The sequence below is a fragment of the Chamaea fasciata genome, unplaced genomic scaffold (assembly GCF_029207755.1).
Source record: "Chamaea fasciata isolate MVZ Bird 193981 ecotype frontalis unplaced genomic scaffold, bChaFas1.0.hap1 SCAF_4, whole genome shotgun sequence".
NCBI classification, from domain to species: Eukaryota; Metazoa; Chordata; class Aves; order Passeriformes; family Sylviidae; genus Chamaea; species Chamaea fasciata.
Window position 1 is genome coordinate 56,594,824 of NW_027094089.1, and position 19,033 is coordinate 56,613,856.

Genomic DNA, 19,033 nt, shown 5'->3' on the forward strand with positions numbered 1-19,033 from the left:
AATGAGTCATCAAAGCCGGCTGGTATTGGCTGGGCTGGTGAGCACCCAAGGGATTGCCTGGCAGAGGCTGCGAGGCCTCGCTTCATTCACAGAAATGTGGGGATGCTAGCCAGCCCTTTCATTCACACGCGCAGCATCTCATTCACATTTTGCAGTCCTGCTGGCCGCTTCTAATGAGGAGAGCCGTTCGGGAGCAGTAGGGTTTTCTGGGCAGTAGAGACACGTAAAAATAGGCTATGGTGTGTATATCTGCTGTTGCTGTGCTAGGAGGATGACGAGAGGAAAGAATGCTGTGAGGATGCTGTAGCAGGTTTGCAGTGTGGTGATGAAAGGCTGTTCTGCAGATCAGTAAAAAACTGCTTTACATTGACTACGACATTGCCGTTATTTATCACTACTAGGATTAGAGGTGCTGACTTAATTCAGTGTGTCATGAATATACTAATTAAATACCTGTATTTAAGCCGGCTGTTTCACTGTATTTGCGGTTTGTATACTGCAGCCTTTAGTCGTGGGAGAAGGAAGGAATTCCACAGGCTTTTTTCCTTTAAGTTGTGCTGCAGTTAGTAATTTATTTCAAAAATTACTTTGCACTATGCAACTTCTCTGGTCTGAATTTGTTTATAATGCAGTATGTTATCCTACATCCAAAAAATGTTTTGCAAAGCAGATTTATTTATGGGAAAAAGCCATATGGCTTGTGATGGGCATTGTGTATCACAATGCTGTACACACTTGGACTTTTAAAGAAATTGCAGGAGAAATGAAATAACTCTTTTTTTGCATGTTTTGCTAGTTCTCCAGATCAAGTGTTTGTGACTGACATTTATGCTTAATAAAGGCTTTTTTTTTCTTTTTTTTCTTTTTTTTTTTTTTTTTTCTTCACTGCAGGATGTCAGTTTGCTGCTACCTGGACTTTTTAATATTCTTTCAGGGCTTTTTCAGTTTTTCAGAATTAAACCAAACATTCCACTGAATTGAAGATCCTCTTCATGTTTTTCTTCGGAGTGAATATCAGTTGTGAAAGAAAAAACATCTGTTAAGCCAGTTGTCGGACATCGGAAAAATACTTTTCTTCACACATAGGTACTTATGTAATTCCTGCATTAAAATAAAATGTTCTTGTAAAGTAACAGGGAAGAAGGATTTCTTTCTCTATCAAAATTTGAATATAACAGTTTCTGTGAGGGACAGCACTGACAAAAAAGTGCAGTTAGGCTGCTTTTGTGGAAAAAATGTATGCATTCTTTAATTCTGTTCATCTGTTCTGAAAACCTTTAAGGTGTCTGTGTTGTGCTGCAGGGGCAGAAGAGGGGGATTATATTTATGCAGATATTATCCAGATATTTGCTATCTAATTGTGATTTCTTTATGGTTTCACAAATATGTGAGGTGGAAGAACATTTTAACAGATGAATAAAGTGTGGTGTTTCATAAAGGCTATTAATTCAGTTTTAAAGGTAATTGCCTTTGGTACTAAAAGGGTGGTGGGAGGGGATAGGAATTAAAGGTTGGAAGGAAGTATCTGTTTGAGAAGATAGGAAAAGGGAATTTGAGAATTGATTGGTGCTAGTGTGCTGTAAGTGGGTGGATGTGGGGGTTTTTTTTCTTCTCTCTCCTTTTTTTTTTGGCTACAGGAAGTGATTTGCAGTGTTCACAGCCTTTTGTTGAAAAGGGTCCTTCTCATTTGTGTGAGTCATGCTTTTGCTGTGAGCGAGTTGGCAGCTCTAAGCAGGACTGGGATCTCAGTCACAGAAAACTGTTACTTCACCCAACCTTAACAGGGAACCAAAAGAAATTTTTCCTTATAGTCTTTTCTTTTTTACCCTAAACTCTTATTAACCCCCGTGTTGTTATGAATTGCTTGCTATGTTAGTACAGGCATCTCCTGCATTGGCATCAGATTTGCCAGGACATATGCAGGAAAGCAGATAGAAGGGCATGCTTCAACGTACCAAGTATAACCGCTTCAGGAATGATTCTGTGACATCTGTTGATGATCTTATTCACAATTTGCCCATGAACAGCAAAGTCTCAGCAGTTTCTACAACTACAGCTTCACCTTCGTACCTGGTCTCACCAGAGGGTCTCCGCAAGGATCAAGAAGATGGACCCACCACCCTGTGTACCCTCATCCATAAAGTGTCCCACTTGAAACTCTCTAGCACGGGCAGCTTTTTGGGTATCAAAAACCTCTCCTCTGCAGTAAAGGAGCTTACTGTCTCCAAATTGCAGGGAAGCTCGTGTGCTTCTAGTTCAGCAGCAGGGGCTTCAGAAAACACATGTAACCTTGTCTCTGCCACTTCGTGTTCTCAGCAGGACGTGAGCAAGATGAGTATGGGGAAAAAGGCACGGCCAGAGGAAATGCACCTGAGAAGTGAAGATTGGGATCAAACTAGCAGTTTTGTCAATAAATCCTCTCGAGGATGGCTGCACTCGAGTGAGAAGATCCTGGGACCTGGTGTGACGTACATTGTGAAGGTTGGTCTGTTTTCTTCCATTCTCTGTTTTTATCAGTGAAAAATTCTCTGCTGGTTTTGCTGCCAGGATAGTCAGGCTGAAAGGATCTCTATTTGTGTTTGGTTTTTGGTGGTTTTGGTTTTTTGGGGGGTTTTTTTGGGTTTTTTTTTTTTTTTTTTTTTGATGCATATTACATGAAATGTAAATGCAGGAAGGAAGGGTTGGGAAGCTGTGTTAATTTGTTACATTAAAGCAAACCTGCAAATAATGTTCTACAGCTGTATAAAAATCTTCTTCCTAAGCTGATTTGATTTGGGTTTTTTTAGCCTTCTTCTGAATTTAGGTTTTCAGTGTCATCTAGCATACTGTATATATCTTGAATATGTAGGCTTTCAATATGTCTGGTGCAATATACAGGAGGATAGAAAGACTCCTTGATGTGAGAACTGTTAACCATGCATGAATTTATCAGTTTTAAAAACCTCTAAGGGCAAGTGTTTTTTCAAAGTGAAATGATATTTGAAATCTTAGAGCAGTAAGGCAGAGAATGCAATTCTTAATCTGTTTCACAGTAAGAAATAATATTGTGGGTAGAGCAGGAAAATGCAGCTTGTTTTACATAATGAGCATTCAGCCACCTTAAATGTTATTGCCCTTTTCAATTCATTGATACAGCATGTCAAGAGCAGAGGATCTTAAGTTTACAGGGTAAACTTAACGTTTCCATATGATTTGAAAATATTCTGAAACCACCTGTTAAAGTAGAACCTTCAAGATTCTGTGTATGTGCAATGTTTTTTGTAGTTAGATAAGAGTCTGGCTACACCTTTCAGCACAGTGTGCAGAATGTCTAAAAATAACATGATTATTGTCCAGAATTCATTCTTCAGTTGCCATGTTTCATTTGCAAAGAGGCTTTTGTATCTTAAGTGTTAAACTGTTTTGCAGAAGGCTATTAATATTACAGGTCTATTTTTAGTGTCATCTTATTTTTGGTGTAAGAGTCATAGGTGACTTTATTTCAGGATGCTTTAAAACTGAGTGGCACCCTTGTTACTTAACTCTCACTGCTTTTTCTCAAGTCCCATTATCAAAAGCAGAGTGCATATTTAGCTGTTGGGGGACAGGAAGCAGTTTTCATTTCTTTGTGTTAGTGGTGATAATAGATGTAGCAGGTGGTGGTAGATTGAGTAAGTTGGCCAATTCAGAGCACTATTGAAATTGTACTGTCTTTTTTACTACTCTGAAATTTACTGGAACTACAAAGGAGTCAGTGCTACCTTTCAAGCCACAAACTGCTGCTCTGTTACTCTTCAAGAAGTGTCTCAATAAAAATAACTCACTGATGCTAGACATAGTGGTGCTGAGACTCTGATGTTCTTTTGTGCAGAATTACTCTGGTTAACAGAAGGCCGTTTACCATTTTCACATTAGCTCAGGGGACTCAACCATTTTACTTTTTATTTTGCTTAGGATACTATAAGCCTAATGATGACTGTGGGAATACACTGCTGCTGTTAGTTTTACCTGAAGTGATCACTATGAATCAGAGCAAACATAGCATTCAATTTCTTAATCCTTTCAATAGTTGACCTACTACATGCTAGAGGAAGCTGAAATCTTTGAATTGAAAAGAGAATTAAAGTTATTAGAAGTGGACTAACAGTTAGTAATTTACCCATACCTCACAGAGATAGTAGAACAAATATTTAATTTGTGCAATTATGTTGAGTACATGGAAGTGTATTTATACACGTTGTATATATCAGAATTTTCAAAATCAGTCAAACAACTTACTTTTAGGCGTTTGTCGTTTGTTATTCATTAAAATGTATGAAATCTAGTTTATTGTTTCTGTTAAAAAAATAGGACGGTGACTTTAATTTTGTGGTTTCTGGCATAAGAATCATAGAACAGTGCTCTAAATGTAAAACAAAGATTGAAAATAAATACCAAAATAAGTGGTTAATGGATGAATGAAAATAAACTGGTTCTGATTAGTTCCTAATTTGTTTGCTTATTAACTATCTCAGTTTTCCTTGACAACTGCAGCATTCATATGGATAAGAATAGAAGTACAGTTCCCAAATCCTTAAACATTTTTTGCTACCAAGGCTTTTATCCAATCAAACCATCAAATCAATACACAGATAATGTATACTGAGGTAAAACATTCCTTGGATACCTCATGGCTATACTGACTGTCTGGGAGACTCATACCATGTTTAATTAATACCATATGCCTTTCAGAAAATTCCATATGTCGTTTTTTAAATAAGACAAGAATTGGATTTGTTGTTAACCAGCAAAGCTCAAAGCTTTTTTTTTTCTTTTTTTTTTTTTTTTTTTTTTTTGTGCAAATGTACACTGGGTTGCAATTTTCTCATTAATCCACATTTAAAACAGAAAATTTGTCATGGGGCAGGGTTAACTGTAATTACTGGCCAGTTTAATAGCTCACATTGGAATCTTCTGAAGAGACAAAAAATTCCAAAATTCCTATGTGCAATGTATGAAAAATCTGAAATTTTACTCTTCTTCCCACGTTTTCACATATTACTTATTTTTAAAATAGGCAGTGTAATTCTAATGCTCAAACTTAAAAAGGGTGTAGGTTTATGGCAAACTGTAGCCATATTCTGATGTCCATGGTCTGCTGCAGAGGAATTGTTTTCAACCATAAAAGTGCTGGCACTTTCTGCATTTTTTTCCTCACAGTGGATTTTGTGTTGCGTTTTTATATATTATAACATAAAAATTTTCACAAAAACAACCCCAAAATACATTTTAGTAGCAAATTAGACAATGATCGTAACCGTATTGGGGATATAAAGTAGTCAGGTAGTGATATCTTACTTAATACTACTGGACTGTTTAACAAATAATGAATTAATGGGGGGGGAGGGAAGTAGTTTTCTGTGCTGGAAGTCCTTGAGGAGCTCAGTGCTTTCCTTATAGTGGTTCTGATTGCTACAGGAAGAGATTATAAAAGCTCATGTTGTCAGAAAAATAAAGCATAGAATAAAAAAGTGTAAAAAAACTGAGTAATGTAACAACAGTGAAATGTTTCAATGTAAACTGCTGTTTCCAATGATTAATATCTACTGATGAGTATAACTGGGTAATGTTATAGACATTTTAGAGTTTGTTTTATTTACCTAAAAGCACAACAGTCGAGAGGCAAATGCATTTCTGTCTTCTGGTAACTCATGGCTGGGTTTTGTAACAAGTGTCAATGAGTTTAAAATGCTGTTGTTCAGCAGTTCGAAAGTAAATAAACCAAAAATACTGTATAATTTTATATACCTTTATGAAGTGTATCTGAAAAAGCTGGTAAGATTTAAAGCCAACACAATAGTAGAGAACAGACCTGGGTAAATCTAGTGTTAAAAACCAGATAGAAATATAGTATCTGAGAGAGAGGAAGGAAGAACTGTTTCATCCAAAAGAATCACTGCAAGTCAGACAAATTATGTTTCAATAAAAAATTAAAAAATTATTTTTATTTAGCAAAGTATTCTTAGCAATGAATATAATCCTAACTGTAGTTATTTCCTTAACATTTTAGCATTTTCATTCCTTGTGAGGGAATAACAGCACTTTATATCTGATGTGGAAAACAGACATCATTGTGAAGCTGTTCAAACACATCACCAAGTAAAGGCTTCAGTTCTGCAAACATTCCTGCATGACACTGTTTACGGCAGCATTCTCACTGAAATAATTGAGGCTACCTTTGTTCACTGGAAGTTGTGTGCTTATGGATGAAGTGAATTGCTGTGTCTCTTTAGTGGCTAACCCAGACTGCAAAGCACAGCCTTAAATGGAGCTAACAAAGTGGAAACTGCATCATATGTTGCCTTCCTCTAGAAGACTTCAGGGTTCTTTGGAAAAATGTTTCTGGTTTGTTTTTTTTTTTTCCTGTTTTAGCCAGAATTGATTTGCTCTCACTAGAAAAAAAAAATAACATTACAGCAAAGCTTTTGCATTAAATTTATCTTCTTTATAGAAAAAAAAAATTGTACAATTTGTTTGGGTTTCTTTTAATCAGATAAAATTTCAACTTTTGTCAGTCAAATTGAGGTAGTGCTGTTGTTTAATCATGATATTTGGCATGGCCTGACTAAAAACATAATCAGTAGGATTTTGTCCTTACAGTTCTAATAAAAAAACCCATAGTCCCAGAGCATCGTGTTTGTAATGAGGTTTACGTGTTTAAGAAATGTGTTGTGTGTTTCAGTCATATGGTAATAATAGGATAGAATACTGACTTTTTACTTCAGAGTCAGCTACCCTCAACCTGGGTACACAAACAGTGTTAACAAAGACTAATGAAACTGGCTTATCACTGTGGGTTTTAAAACTGCATGCATGCAGATTAGAGGAGAGAGAAATAAGTGACAAAGACAGCATTGGTTTAAGTAATTAATCCCTCCTATTGTACCATATTCCTGAGAGATCTGTTAGTATCCTTTCCATTTTCCTTCACTGTTATTTGGACTATGAAAGAATGATATTGATGCCTGTTGCTCTGTTAAATACCTTTCTTTTGATCTTCATGGACCTGAACTACTGTGGGTCTGTTGTACAGCTCAATAATAGGAAAAGAGCATTTCTCACAAAAATTAGATCAGATTCTACAAGCAGAAATCATACCATAGAGGCTTTAATTATAATATTATTCTAATTACATGAATCAAGTACTATTACTGTACATTTGCACACATGTTCTGTAGAAAGGAAAGCATGTATTGATTTTAGAGTTGAAAGATTCAGCTGTCAATGTGAATGTCTGTTCTCCAGTACATTTAAAATGTTTGCATGGAGTATTTTTGTTTAAAGCAAAAATTTTACTCTTCACAGTTATTTATCCTGCTAGTTATGTATGTCCTACAGTTTTAAAATACCCAGATGAATTTAGCTGGTCAGTGTAGGAGGTAAAATTGTATTCAGGCAGAATTCCTTCTCTGTTTTTCCTTGGAAATTGGATTGTTGGTTTCTTTATTTGTCTTCTAGCAATGTTTACAGTAATATCATGTGCCCAATGTAAATATCTGCCACTACAAACACAAAGAAAACACACAATCAAGATCTTTAGGGAAAGCCCGTGCACTTCTGTGCTACTGGAGACAAGGCTCTTCTTTGTCCAAGTGACAGGGTGTTTTTCTCCCCTAGCCAAAGAGAAATCTTGTCTCTACTAACACAACAGCTATACTTGTGCTGCAGCCTGGCTTCATTTTATAGCAGAAAGTTCAAGTGAATACACAAAGTATCAATATTAAATTTTCTTGTTTCCAATGAGAAAAAGCTTGGATCTGCTTTGGTGTAGTGTTAGAGACAACCATACTTCCCAGCCACTGATGATCTTTCAAGGTGATTTACTCCCCCATGCAATGAAACAAATTTTGTAGAGGAAGAGAGGTTCAGTATTGCCTCTCTGCAATTCTGCATAGTCATGCAATATTAATTCCTTTTGAACCTATATATTTATGACAAAATGTAATGCAGCTCTACCTTTATCAGCAGCAGGCAGGTCTGAGGCAGAGCCTGTCCATTTGAGTTATGATGGGAATAATGACAGGACTCAGTGCAAGCACATTTCCAGTCATCCCCTGTTTTCTGGAGGGATTAGGCACAATTCAGTAAGGATAATCTAGAATGTTTATTTAATACATTAGGTATTCCCCTTGGTTTTTCAAGTAAGGTTTTGTAGGACCAGGTGAGATTTCAGTCTCAAAAGGTTGAATCAGGCAATCCAAGTCACAGCTAGAACTTCAAAGACTGAAAAAAACACATCTGAAACTAGACAGAAATTGCAGCAACAAAAAAAAAAAATTAGACAGGGTGTAGGGTGACACAAAGAGAGAAATGTGAGATAGACAAAAAGCTGTCTAGGCTTTTTTTTCCTATGGCACCATCACATTGGATTTACTGATACTGAGGTATTTTTATTATTTTTTTTTTTAATCTCAGAATAAATATTGAAATTAGAGATATAAATTGAAGAAATTCCTTAAAGAACAAGGACATGACCAAAAGAGGGAGATTTTATCTTAAGATGTTGTCTAAGCTTGCTCAGAACCATTTCCATCCTTTGGATATATTGTTGTACTAAGATGCCTTTACTTCCCTTTTTAGCTCTTACTAATTTAGGAATTACACAAGGGAGAGAATGTCTCATGGGGCAAGAAACATCTTTCCTGCTTGGCATTTGACATTGCTTATCTGTGATAAAATAATTATAAGAAACAGAATTGTCTCTTTTTTTTTTTAATAGAAAAGCTGCTGTCATGAACCACAGGACATTTTAGAAACTGCTGTAACCTCCCAAAGAGTTGGAAGGTTTTAGAAACTGCCTTTCACTGCCACCGAATGTAGGGGCCATGTTTTGTTGCCACATGTTGAATGCAAAATGCTACAGCATTATTCACTTTTGCTAACTTTTTTTTTTTTTTTTTTTTTTTTTTGGTAACTTGATTGTGTTGAAAAAGTAAGCAGCAAGCACTAAGTAACTGGAAACATTGTATGAACTCTCTCTTACAATACATGCATTTCTGCCACGGAAAGAAAAGATGGAAAAAAAGGAAAGGCAGGTCTGCTTCATATTGGCACAAACTGGAAGCTGCAGGTGCCAATTCTAAGCTGACCCTGGCTTTGGGAGTTTTGGGAGTGGTGGTAAAAAGGGGTCTCAGGTGAGCCTGCTTGGGGACATTGGGGGCCTGGTGGTACCCCTGCCTCCCAGAGCTGCTCTGCCTCTTCATAGCCTTTGTGCCGCAAGGAAACCTTCCAGAGATTTTTCATTATTTAAATCCAGCCTTGGAAAGCCCTTATCCGTTTTTTCTGCACAGTGGAGGTCATCTTTTGGGCACTCTTACTGAGACCACAAGAAAATATAGCTTCGGTGTAGGAGAGTTAAATATTGATAAAGACTCAGAAAAAAGATCTGGTTTAGTTGCTGGACTCTTTTGATGAAGACCAGAAGTACACATGGCATTCATATAAAAAAGTACTCCCTCTCCCTCCATGCACGTTTTGCATTTTCAGTTTTAACACTGACAGGTCCTTCCTACATCACACCTCCAAATGCACAGTTTAGAAAGCAGAACAGTATATGCATTTCAGATATTTAACATGGGTTTGTATTTGGCATAGTGGAAAAGGACCTGTTAGATCTTTTTTCTTCTGAGTCTGTGCTTTAATGACACTCATCATCAAGAAGTTCCACTTGCTAATGACTCTCTTACTCTCTATTGTCTGAGGAAGAGCAAGTTCTTTAATAGCTAGATATATTTACAGTGTCCATATTTACAGTTTCAAATGTCTAATTATGAATTCCAACTATTGAAGCATATTGTTTTGGCTGCAGAAACTTTTGTGTGTTTGTGTTAAAGGAATTCTGATGCAGAACATAAGCTGCTGGAACTAATCTGCATGGCAGTTTAAAGGGAAATCTATCTTAGTGGATATTCAAGGTATCAGCAAAACAGACTGGAAAGAGTTCACTGAATTAAAGTATGCAGCTGTGAAAATGAGGCAATTCATCTGTGCTACTGCAGTGCATATTCTAAGTGGTTCAGACTGCAATAATTGCATTCACTGTTATTAAATATTTTTAAAATTGAACCTAAAAAGGATAGAGCTAAAACTTGTGGGTTTTTTCCTCAAATTTAGCTTTTTTTAAGGGAAATTTTTGGCCCATACAAAAAATTGAGGCCTAATATAGAATGTGTTTACATTTAAAGTAATAGAATAAATCTCTCTCCAGTGTGAGCTTCAGATTCTAACATTCCTGAGGTTTTGCATAGAAGAACATTTACCTGTAAGATAAGAACATAAGAAATTTTGTTCATGGAAAATTACTGATATGGGATTTTTCTGAAATCTTGTGAAATCCCTGTTCATTTAGCATCTCTACTACATAAATATTTTTGATCATGGTGTTGGCAACCTTGTTTCATCCACCTACAAGTAAGAAATAAGAAAAAGGTATTTTATTTGAAGATGTTTTGTTTTCAATGCCATTTGAGATGGAGATTAGAAAATTGTCAAAAGCATAATTTGTTTTTCAGTTATATCTTTCCCCTCTCTAGCAAGAAATGAGACCTCCAAGTTGACTTAAGAAATTGCTTTTCAATATGAGATAAAGTATCTCCTTCTTTTCCTAGCTGAATCTTTTGCCCTTTTTAAGAGGTTCTGAGTCTTTCCTGTTGAATTGATTATGAGATGCTGCCAGAATGCTTTCACAGGGTAAGACAATTCATAGGAAGGGTTTGCTATCATTTGCCACTTAAGAATTTTTTGTCTGAATATATTGAGACATATAATCTATTTTTTGCCAGAGAAACAAGTTCTTGTACAAGAGGAAATACGAAGGTGTTCGCCAGAGTTGGAGGTATTCTTGGGAAAAATGTGTTCTCTCATCCATTGCTATAGAGATGAACCACCTCTTTTCAAGAGGGGTGAAACTGACAGTCATATCCATCATCATTTCTACTAGTATGAAAGCTCTGTTGGTTTACTTGTCTCATGGAGGATTTTGTGATGATAAATTTACACTGAGTGGTTGAGGCTTATCTGTAGTTGAACCCCAAAGAAGATTTTCTCTTCCGTTTGCACTCAATCAATCCTTACTTAGAGTTTTCCATCTAGATTGGAACATGCAATCTTTAATGAGAAAAAAACCTTTGGGGGAAATATTGATTCACTGTAAAGCTCTGTACGTGATTACTTGTTGGTATAAAAATTACCAACTGCAAAAGCATGAAAGCATGGAAGACAGCCTTTCTGTTTTTCATGACAGCATATGTTTATGACACATTTTTGGTGCCAGATTCTGATAGTGTCTAAATATAGGGCCTTTTCCTCATTCAGAACAAGGTGGCCAGTGTTTCTTTCATGCAGGATTGCTGCTTCCATAACCAGGTGTGCTGTTCTGCATATAGCAGGAAAGCACAGGGCAGAGGTAGAGACGGGGGGCTGTGGCTTATACTGGTAGAGCACAGTCATCAGGTGCCCCCAGAGACATGCATATATATCTGAAGATATGTCTTGCCCCAAGGGGAGGAAGGGCAGGAGGCTATGGCATGGCTGAGAGAGCATGTTAGCTAAGCACCCATGTTAGCTAAGATTTTAATATGGTGTTACGTGATAGTTAAGCAGACAATTTAAAGGCAAATATATTTATATTCCAAATGATTCAAACTCTTCAGAGAAACTGAAATCTCTAGCAGCTTACTTAAAACTCTGTGAGAACTGCTTATACAAATTTATTTCTCTCTGAATATCTAGTCTTGGTTCTGCCCACAGCTTTTTCTAATATTATAACTTACTCTACATTAGAAATGTCACAGAACAAATTTTCTATTCCATTCTTCTACTGAAAGTGGCTAGGTAAACTAGCATAAATCTGAATGGTTTTGTGCATGCAGGACTTCCTTTTAACCACACTGCTATCTGTTCAGCTGATCGTAGCCATCATTTCCAAAGGCTACCTCTTCTGCTCATCAAGTGCTTTGTATTTTCAACAACACCTGAAGTGGGAGGGTATCCTGCAGACTTTTGTGATGCCAGAGTTTAGGTGAAATGTTTGCCATGATATTGGTAGGACAGTGGTTCTCAACCTACAACATTTGACAACACCCTCTTAGCTATGGGCAGCTCTTAAGGTAAAAAGAAAAAAAAAAAAGAAGCAAAACCCCACAAAACAAAGAAACAAAACTCCACAAAACAATAAACAAACAAAAAAGACCACAAAAACAAAGAAAAAAGGCTTTTGCACATTAGAGTGCAGGCCTTGCTAATCATTGAGTCCAGAAAGATTTACCAGATTCCCAGATCAATGTTCCCATTGGGTAGCTGAGCCACATCCTTGGGTTGCTGACAAGTATGATATTATAAAGGGCTTTACATGTACTTTTTTTTCAGTGTGAACGCAGTACCACTATAGTTAAAAGATTTCAAGTGTTTATTCAATCAAGTCATATAAATGAAATACATACAACTACACCATGGTTTCCATATGAAGTAAAGTATCAAATTTATGTTTTGATAATCTATCTTCTTGCTTTGTGCCCTTGTCTTGCTGATTAGGAGAGTTAAATGATTTTGTGGTGCATGACTCAGTCAAACTAGTAAGGTATTCAGGGTAATAAATGTTCTTGTAAAGTACAATTAAAAAGCTAGGAAGCATTGTGGCACTATTTTTCTTTAACTTAGTTTATTTTATTAAAGAGAACTTTCTGATTACAGTTCCTTTTTGACTTGTAATTTTTTTAAATTTCTTTAAAAATTTGTTTAGAATGTTTTTTTGTGGGGGTTTTTTCTTACTCAGTGGTTTAGAAAGTGGGTATTGTAAATGCAGTTAAGCTGGGAATTTTATCTAATATGATATCATAGAGATTGAAGGGTTGAGTTTCATATTAATTTGGTAAAGAGAAAAATTCATTTTATAAAATACTTGTCAATCTTGCAGTCTCTGGCTATGGCTTGGGCTGATTTTGGCTTGCTTTTGTGTTTTTTTTTTTAAATTTTCTTTTTTTTCCTCTTCTGCTTTTCACACATCAATATTGTTTTTAAAAATCTTGATTGTATCCACAGTTACATGTGGACAAACTTGCTATCTTGAAATCAAGTCCTGGGCTGTTACTATTTTTGTATTATGGCCTGCTTGTTAGAGGGCATCTGGATTTGAATCTTAATATGATTTAGGGTGGATAGCAAACCTGAAAGTAATTTTTCAGTATTGTGGAACATTGTAGGACTCCCAGTGCACATTTCACAAGTTCCTTTAGCTGTTAATGGTGATACCTGAAATTAGAGGGAACTGTCATTTCGATGCATAAATAAATGTGAATTTCACTAGTAGCAATAAAATCTGAAATAAAAGCTCTTATTTTTAAATAAGGGAGTCCTCAACCAAAGTTAACTACCACTAGTCAATTCATACTAACTACTCATTTACTTCCATGGCATAATGTAATTCTGGACTAGCTCTTTGGCAAATGAGAATAAAATGTAAAACAATAAAACCCTGAAATCCAAGCAAACAAATTCCCCTATTCCTTTAAAAACAACAGAAAAGAAAATGTAGGCGTATGACTTGCGATACACATGAGAACCAGATGTGGCAAGTAAAAAGATACTCACTTTTTCACTTTTGCACATGCCAAGTAAAAGCACAGCTTAAGCTCATGGCTGAGAAAATTACAGTGAATTGCCCAGCTTATTTTATTGCTATTTTTAAAACTTAGATCTCCATACAACACCCAGAACCCCAGGAATCAGAATTAATTTTCAAGCCCCCAGGCTGTTATCTGCAGCTGTGCAATGTTAGAGCATACTTTGGATGCATCAGTATTTGAAGGCACAGGCTAATCTTTGTCTAACAATACAAGTGTATGTCTGTTTGCTGATGTAACCATGTTATCTCTCACGTGACTTGTATGAGGCAGGTACAAGCTGCAAAGTAGTGAACCACTCAGATGGTCATCTGGTTACACAGATTAAAACCAGTAAATCTCAATTACTAAGAATGACCATGCAATTTTGATGAGCTAATGATACTCCAGTAGTTTGGATTCAGAGGTTAGGAATTCTTATTTCGTTTGAGAGTAGGTGATGGGCAGATAAGATATGCACAAGGCAGACACTAATCTGCTAGACATGTATGTAGGTTGGACTGCTTCAGTGCTGTATGGAGCTACATCCTGATGGAAAAATAGAATAACTCTTGCTACATTTTTATAAAAGTATTTCTTGATGTTGTTACTGCCAGCTTTTCAGTCCAACAGTGGAAAATTTCTTCCAATAACTTGGTATTTGAAGAGCTTGTTAGGAAGCACCAAACAGGGTTGTTCATATTTCTGGAGCAAAGGGCTTCTCTGACAGTGACTACTTTCTTTTCCTTATTTTTTTTCTCTTGGCTCCAAGTACACAAAGGCACTCAGCCAGTATACGTCTGTTTTTGAGAAGTGCTGAGAGATCTCAATATCCTCTTTTACACAGGCTTCAGTAAAAAGTTTTAGTTGCTGAACAGGAATTTTCTGAGTCATAAAGAAGACAGGTACTTTAGGGAGTATGGAACAAATTTTCACAAATGGGATGAACCAGAAATCTGAGACATATAGTCTTCTCTTGCACTAACCTGTCAAAATTTAAACTAATAAGGATGTTGGAACCATGTGGAATGAGAGCTACATGGTCCCACCTCTATGTGACACTCTGCTTCCTGCAAGGTACTGTTTAGCATGCAAAGTACGAGTTATGAATCTAAAACATCTGAATGGGAAGGTATTCATTCATATGAAAGACTTTTTCCTTGGGACATAGTACCTTTGAGTGTACACAAGCTGGAAACTCATTCAAATATTAGAAAGTCAACAGAAGGCAGAATGTTATCTGAAAAAGCCTGGAACTGGTAGTCCCAAATCCTCCTACTTCAAGGTGGGCTGCATCTTGATATATTTGGTTCCTGAGCAATGAGAGGGAGGATGATAGCAGGAGCTCATAAATTTCACTGTGCACAAAAGCTGATTGGTTAGAATATACATTAAGTGCTGGGTGAAGAGGAGCTTTTTCTGGAAGTAGACTGTTTTATAACTATATTTTTAATGTTTCATGGAATGCCTAAAGCAAAAGATAGCATTTCTTTTTAATCAGGGTATTTATTTGTTGAAATAAATTAATAATTTATTTCCTTGCTATCTTGGTTGTATGTCTTCTTTCTGTGGATCCTTGTCAGGATGTACTTCAAATGGATATTTTTAGACAGCAGTGTTGGTCTTGGGGAATAATTGAAGCATAGCAGTAGGTGAGTTATATGTCCCTGTAGTTGGCCTTTGGACCTTTTAAATGTCAGTTTTTATAGTAATTTCGTTACTTGAAAACATGCCGTGGTGATTAAGTGTTCACATCTTTTATCCCAGCAAATCAGTTGCCATCTTTGCATTGATCAGTCAGGAATACTGCAAGCCTTACTATGTTGTGTTCAACTGTCTCCGTGATATACGTAAAACAAGTACAGGGTAATGTTTCCATCTGACTTTCCTTCAGTCTGATCTTGTCTTTATTTTTGTTAATGCAGATCAGGTAGTATGACTCAAAGGAGTCTGAATGCACGTCTTCTAAGTGTGTTTATGGTTTTTTGTCTACTTATTCATTTGTTTATTTTGACAGTGGCTTGTGTGCACATGTTTTTGTGTATTTATTTGCACGCCTGCATGTACTTGTCAAAATACCTTCCAGAGTTTGCTTCCAAAATGCTGGACCCGATGCTCAAACTCGTGCAATTACTTTGCTTTAAAAGACTTGTGGCAAATATAGGTAAGTGAAGGAACAAATGCAATCCAAGAGTGTTTTAGTATTGAGAGGTGTAAACTAACAGGTTGATGAAATAATGAAATTTCTTTAACAAAAAAATCACAAGGATACCTTTGAATAGTCATGCCATTTACAGCATATTTAATTACAAGAGCATCTCATATGAAATAAATAATGGGCAAAATTAATCTATGAAAGCATCCTAGACTAAAATGAAATGACACAGAAAGAAAACAGGAAAATATTGATCATTACTGTTTATTGGCATAAGTTAAATTATTTCAGCTGATTATCTCAAGTGATGCTAAATAATTCAATCTTCAAGAAAATGAAATCACTTTCTGAGAGAATTAAAAACAGAGTTAATGGCTCAACTTCCTTCATCAGAGCATGAAAATGTAGTTGTATATGTTTTAAGTACTCAGGCAGAAGCATATGTGAAGAAAGGATTTTATTTGTAGTAAGATACAAGGATTGTCTAATTTTGCAATGATAGATCACAGTTTGAGGGTATGATCTTTAGCTTGAAAGCTCCATGTGCCAGGATATCTTTAGACAATGCACTTTCCGTGAATATTTTATAAACTTTCAAATGATATAGATTTTCAGATTTCTAAAATATTCTAGAAAATGGATCTTGAGATAATCTTTCTCAGAAATTGCTATAATAAATAATGCAAGATCAAAAAACTTCATGTTTAAGAGTCAGTTGCTGTTCTAGCTAATTTTATTCAGCATTTTGATGACTTCTAGCATTTGATAGAAATAAATTAAATAATAGTGGATATGTGAAAGCAAAGTAGATATTCCCTCAGCCTGTGGGACATTTTATGACGTACGTGTTTCTATGGAAAATCTTTGCTGAAATTCTAGATATTGTAGTTACTGATGCAATAATTCTCTACTTAAAAGATTATTTTTTCAGGAAAAAAAAAATCCCAAACAGGAAAAAATTGTGGCCTCACTTGATTTTTGCACCAGTTTTATCCCAAATAGGTTGTATCATGCTGTGAAGATAGAAAAGCTGATTGATATAAAACTGATGGAAGATCTGATATAAAAACACAGTGCTAGAATAGCATAATGATCATCATTATCAGGCTCATGATGTAAAGACTTCTCCCCAGTTCCCCGAACTATCAAAAGTCAAGTGTATGGTTGAGTACTTAACCTACATGGAAGGATACTGCCATGGGTTATGCCAGTCATGAGGCAGTTTGTGCAAAGACACCATCCAAATATCTGACAAGAGCTTTAGCTCCAGTAGACTTTGGCATATGCAAGTTATGCCCACTTTTGGAAGCAAATCTAGAAGATTCACCTAAATTTTTCTCACTCCTAGTGATAGATACTGTTGAATTTTAACATCTTTCATAAGTACAGTACTCTGTTCCAGCAGTACTCTGTTTTTTCCACAGAGATGCAGGGCAGAAATCTGGGTCAAAAAGTCTGGTCTTGTCCTAATATTAGCTAAGCTTCATGTAATTCCTTTCTTGAATGACCCTGTTAAAGCCATTTCCCAGCATGAGTTATTAGTATATTGTATTAGCATTTTCCAACTTTTTACTACTATAATAAATGAAAATACTAAATCACATCTATCCCTGGGCTGTTTATTAAGAAATTTGGTTATTGATGTTCTTTTCAGCTTCCCTGTTGTAAGTTGCCTTTTTTGTTCTAATGAGACTTAGTTCTCTCCCTTTTAAATAACTTTGTCCTATTGACCAATAGTAGATAAATTTCCTTTTCCATGCATCCTTTCTCATTAAGATTATTTTTTACTTTGATTTTATCAAAAGTGGATCAACTAAGATAGAAGAAAATAATAATAAAAAACCCCACATCAACGCATTATAAATTGAGTGTATTACAGTGACCAGGTTAAAAATAAAACAATGTTTATTGAAATGTGACACTTAAATAAAACAAAATGTTTTGGAACAAATCTGTGACATAGAACAGCATAATTGCAACAACCTTCTTTAGACATAGAATAAATCAAATGTAAAAATAAGAACTGCACATTGCCTTTTAATGGTTTGTTGCACTTTCTCCCAGAACTCAAGCATAATTATAATACATTTTCCAACCGTTTCTCTTTCCTTACAGTACTTGGGCTGTATAGAAGTCTTACGGTCAATGCGATCTCTTGACTTCAGTACTAGAATGCAGGTTGCAAGGTAAGATGTTGTTTTTTAAGTAACTTCTGAATTGTGTCCCCAGAGTGAAAAAGCCAGAAATATGGAAAATCACATGGTAAAGGATTTTTGAACACAATAAGTCCACTTTTAAGTTTTGCTTTTACATGTAAACCCCTTGCCTGGTATTAATACAGTTTCAGCAGGACTTACAGGCTATTTTCTCTGTCTATTTTTGATATGCCAGGAGCTACTTTAGAAACTTTTTGCCGGTTTGTTATGCCAAGTAATGCGCTTTTCTGGTACCAATTTAATGACATATAAGCCAGTGAGAATTAGAATATGCTTAAAATCTATGATCTCAAAATTAATCTAGGGAACTGGTTTGAAGCCCCATGTTTATGGGTTTTTATAGTAATTTCTTATGAAAAGTTGTCTGATTATAAACTGTCTGCACAAAGGATATAAAGGAAAATATATCACCATATTGATACCAGAGACAAAAAAGGAGAGAATTATTTCTTTTGTAAGGAACAATAAGCTTGTATTAGATTCTTATGACAGTTCCTTTAAAAGTGTCATGGTATTTTTGTAAGAGCAACATGTAAGTACAACATTAAAGAAGTGTCCATGAAGTATTTTATTCTATGAAGAATATCTTCTGTGAACTACAGGAATGGTGTTTTGCAGGCATTTTCGTTTGAAAAGCTGAGTCATTGATTTCAGAGGAATGTAGCACTGATGTCTTCGAGCAACTGGAGACCACTTTTTCAAATTCTGGAATTAAAATGATAAAGAAATCCTTTTCAAAGAAAAACACACGAAGTTATGACTGGATACAGTGCTTGAATTTCACCTCTTTGAGGCATTTTACAGCTGGCAATAAATTGGTCATAAGCCATATATCATACTATAAACAGCTAAATATTTATTTTATTAAATGAGAATAATCACTTGGTTTTAGGCTTGGCTGTTAATCATATGGTCTATATACATTGACTTTGAGTTGCACTTACATACAGCAACTTTGAATTGGGCCATGTAAATCCTCACAAAAAGTTAATAAGTTTGTCAAGATACTGTGCTGATGAGAGGGATAGAAGCCAAGGGACAGGTAA

At 35.7% G+C, this 19,033-nt stretch overlaps 1 protein-coding gene across 1 annotated transcript in view; it reads left to right on the forward strand.

The window, feature by feature from the left end:
* The first annotated feature begins 1,498 nt into the window (after nt 1-1,498).
* The window catches only part of SHC3 (SHC adaptor protein 3), a 57,694-nt gene continuing 40,159 nt past the window's right edge, over nt 1,499-19,033 (forward strand). Inside the window, exons 1-2 of the mRNA XM_066181661.1 lie at nt 1,499-2,481; nt 17,887-17,957. Coding sequence (XP_066037758.1) covers nt 1,942-2,481; nt 17,887-17,957 — 611 coding nt within the window. The 5' untranslated portion in view covers nt 1,499-1,941. The remainder of the gene's footprint in view (nt 2,482-17,886; nt 17,958-19,033) is intronic.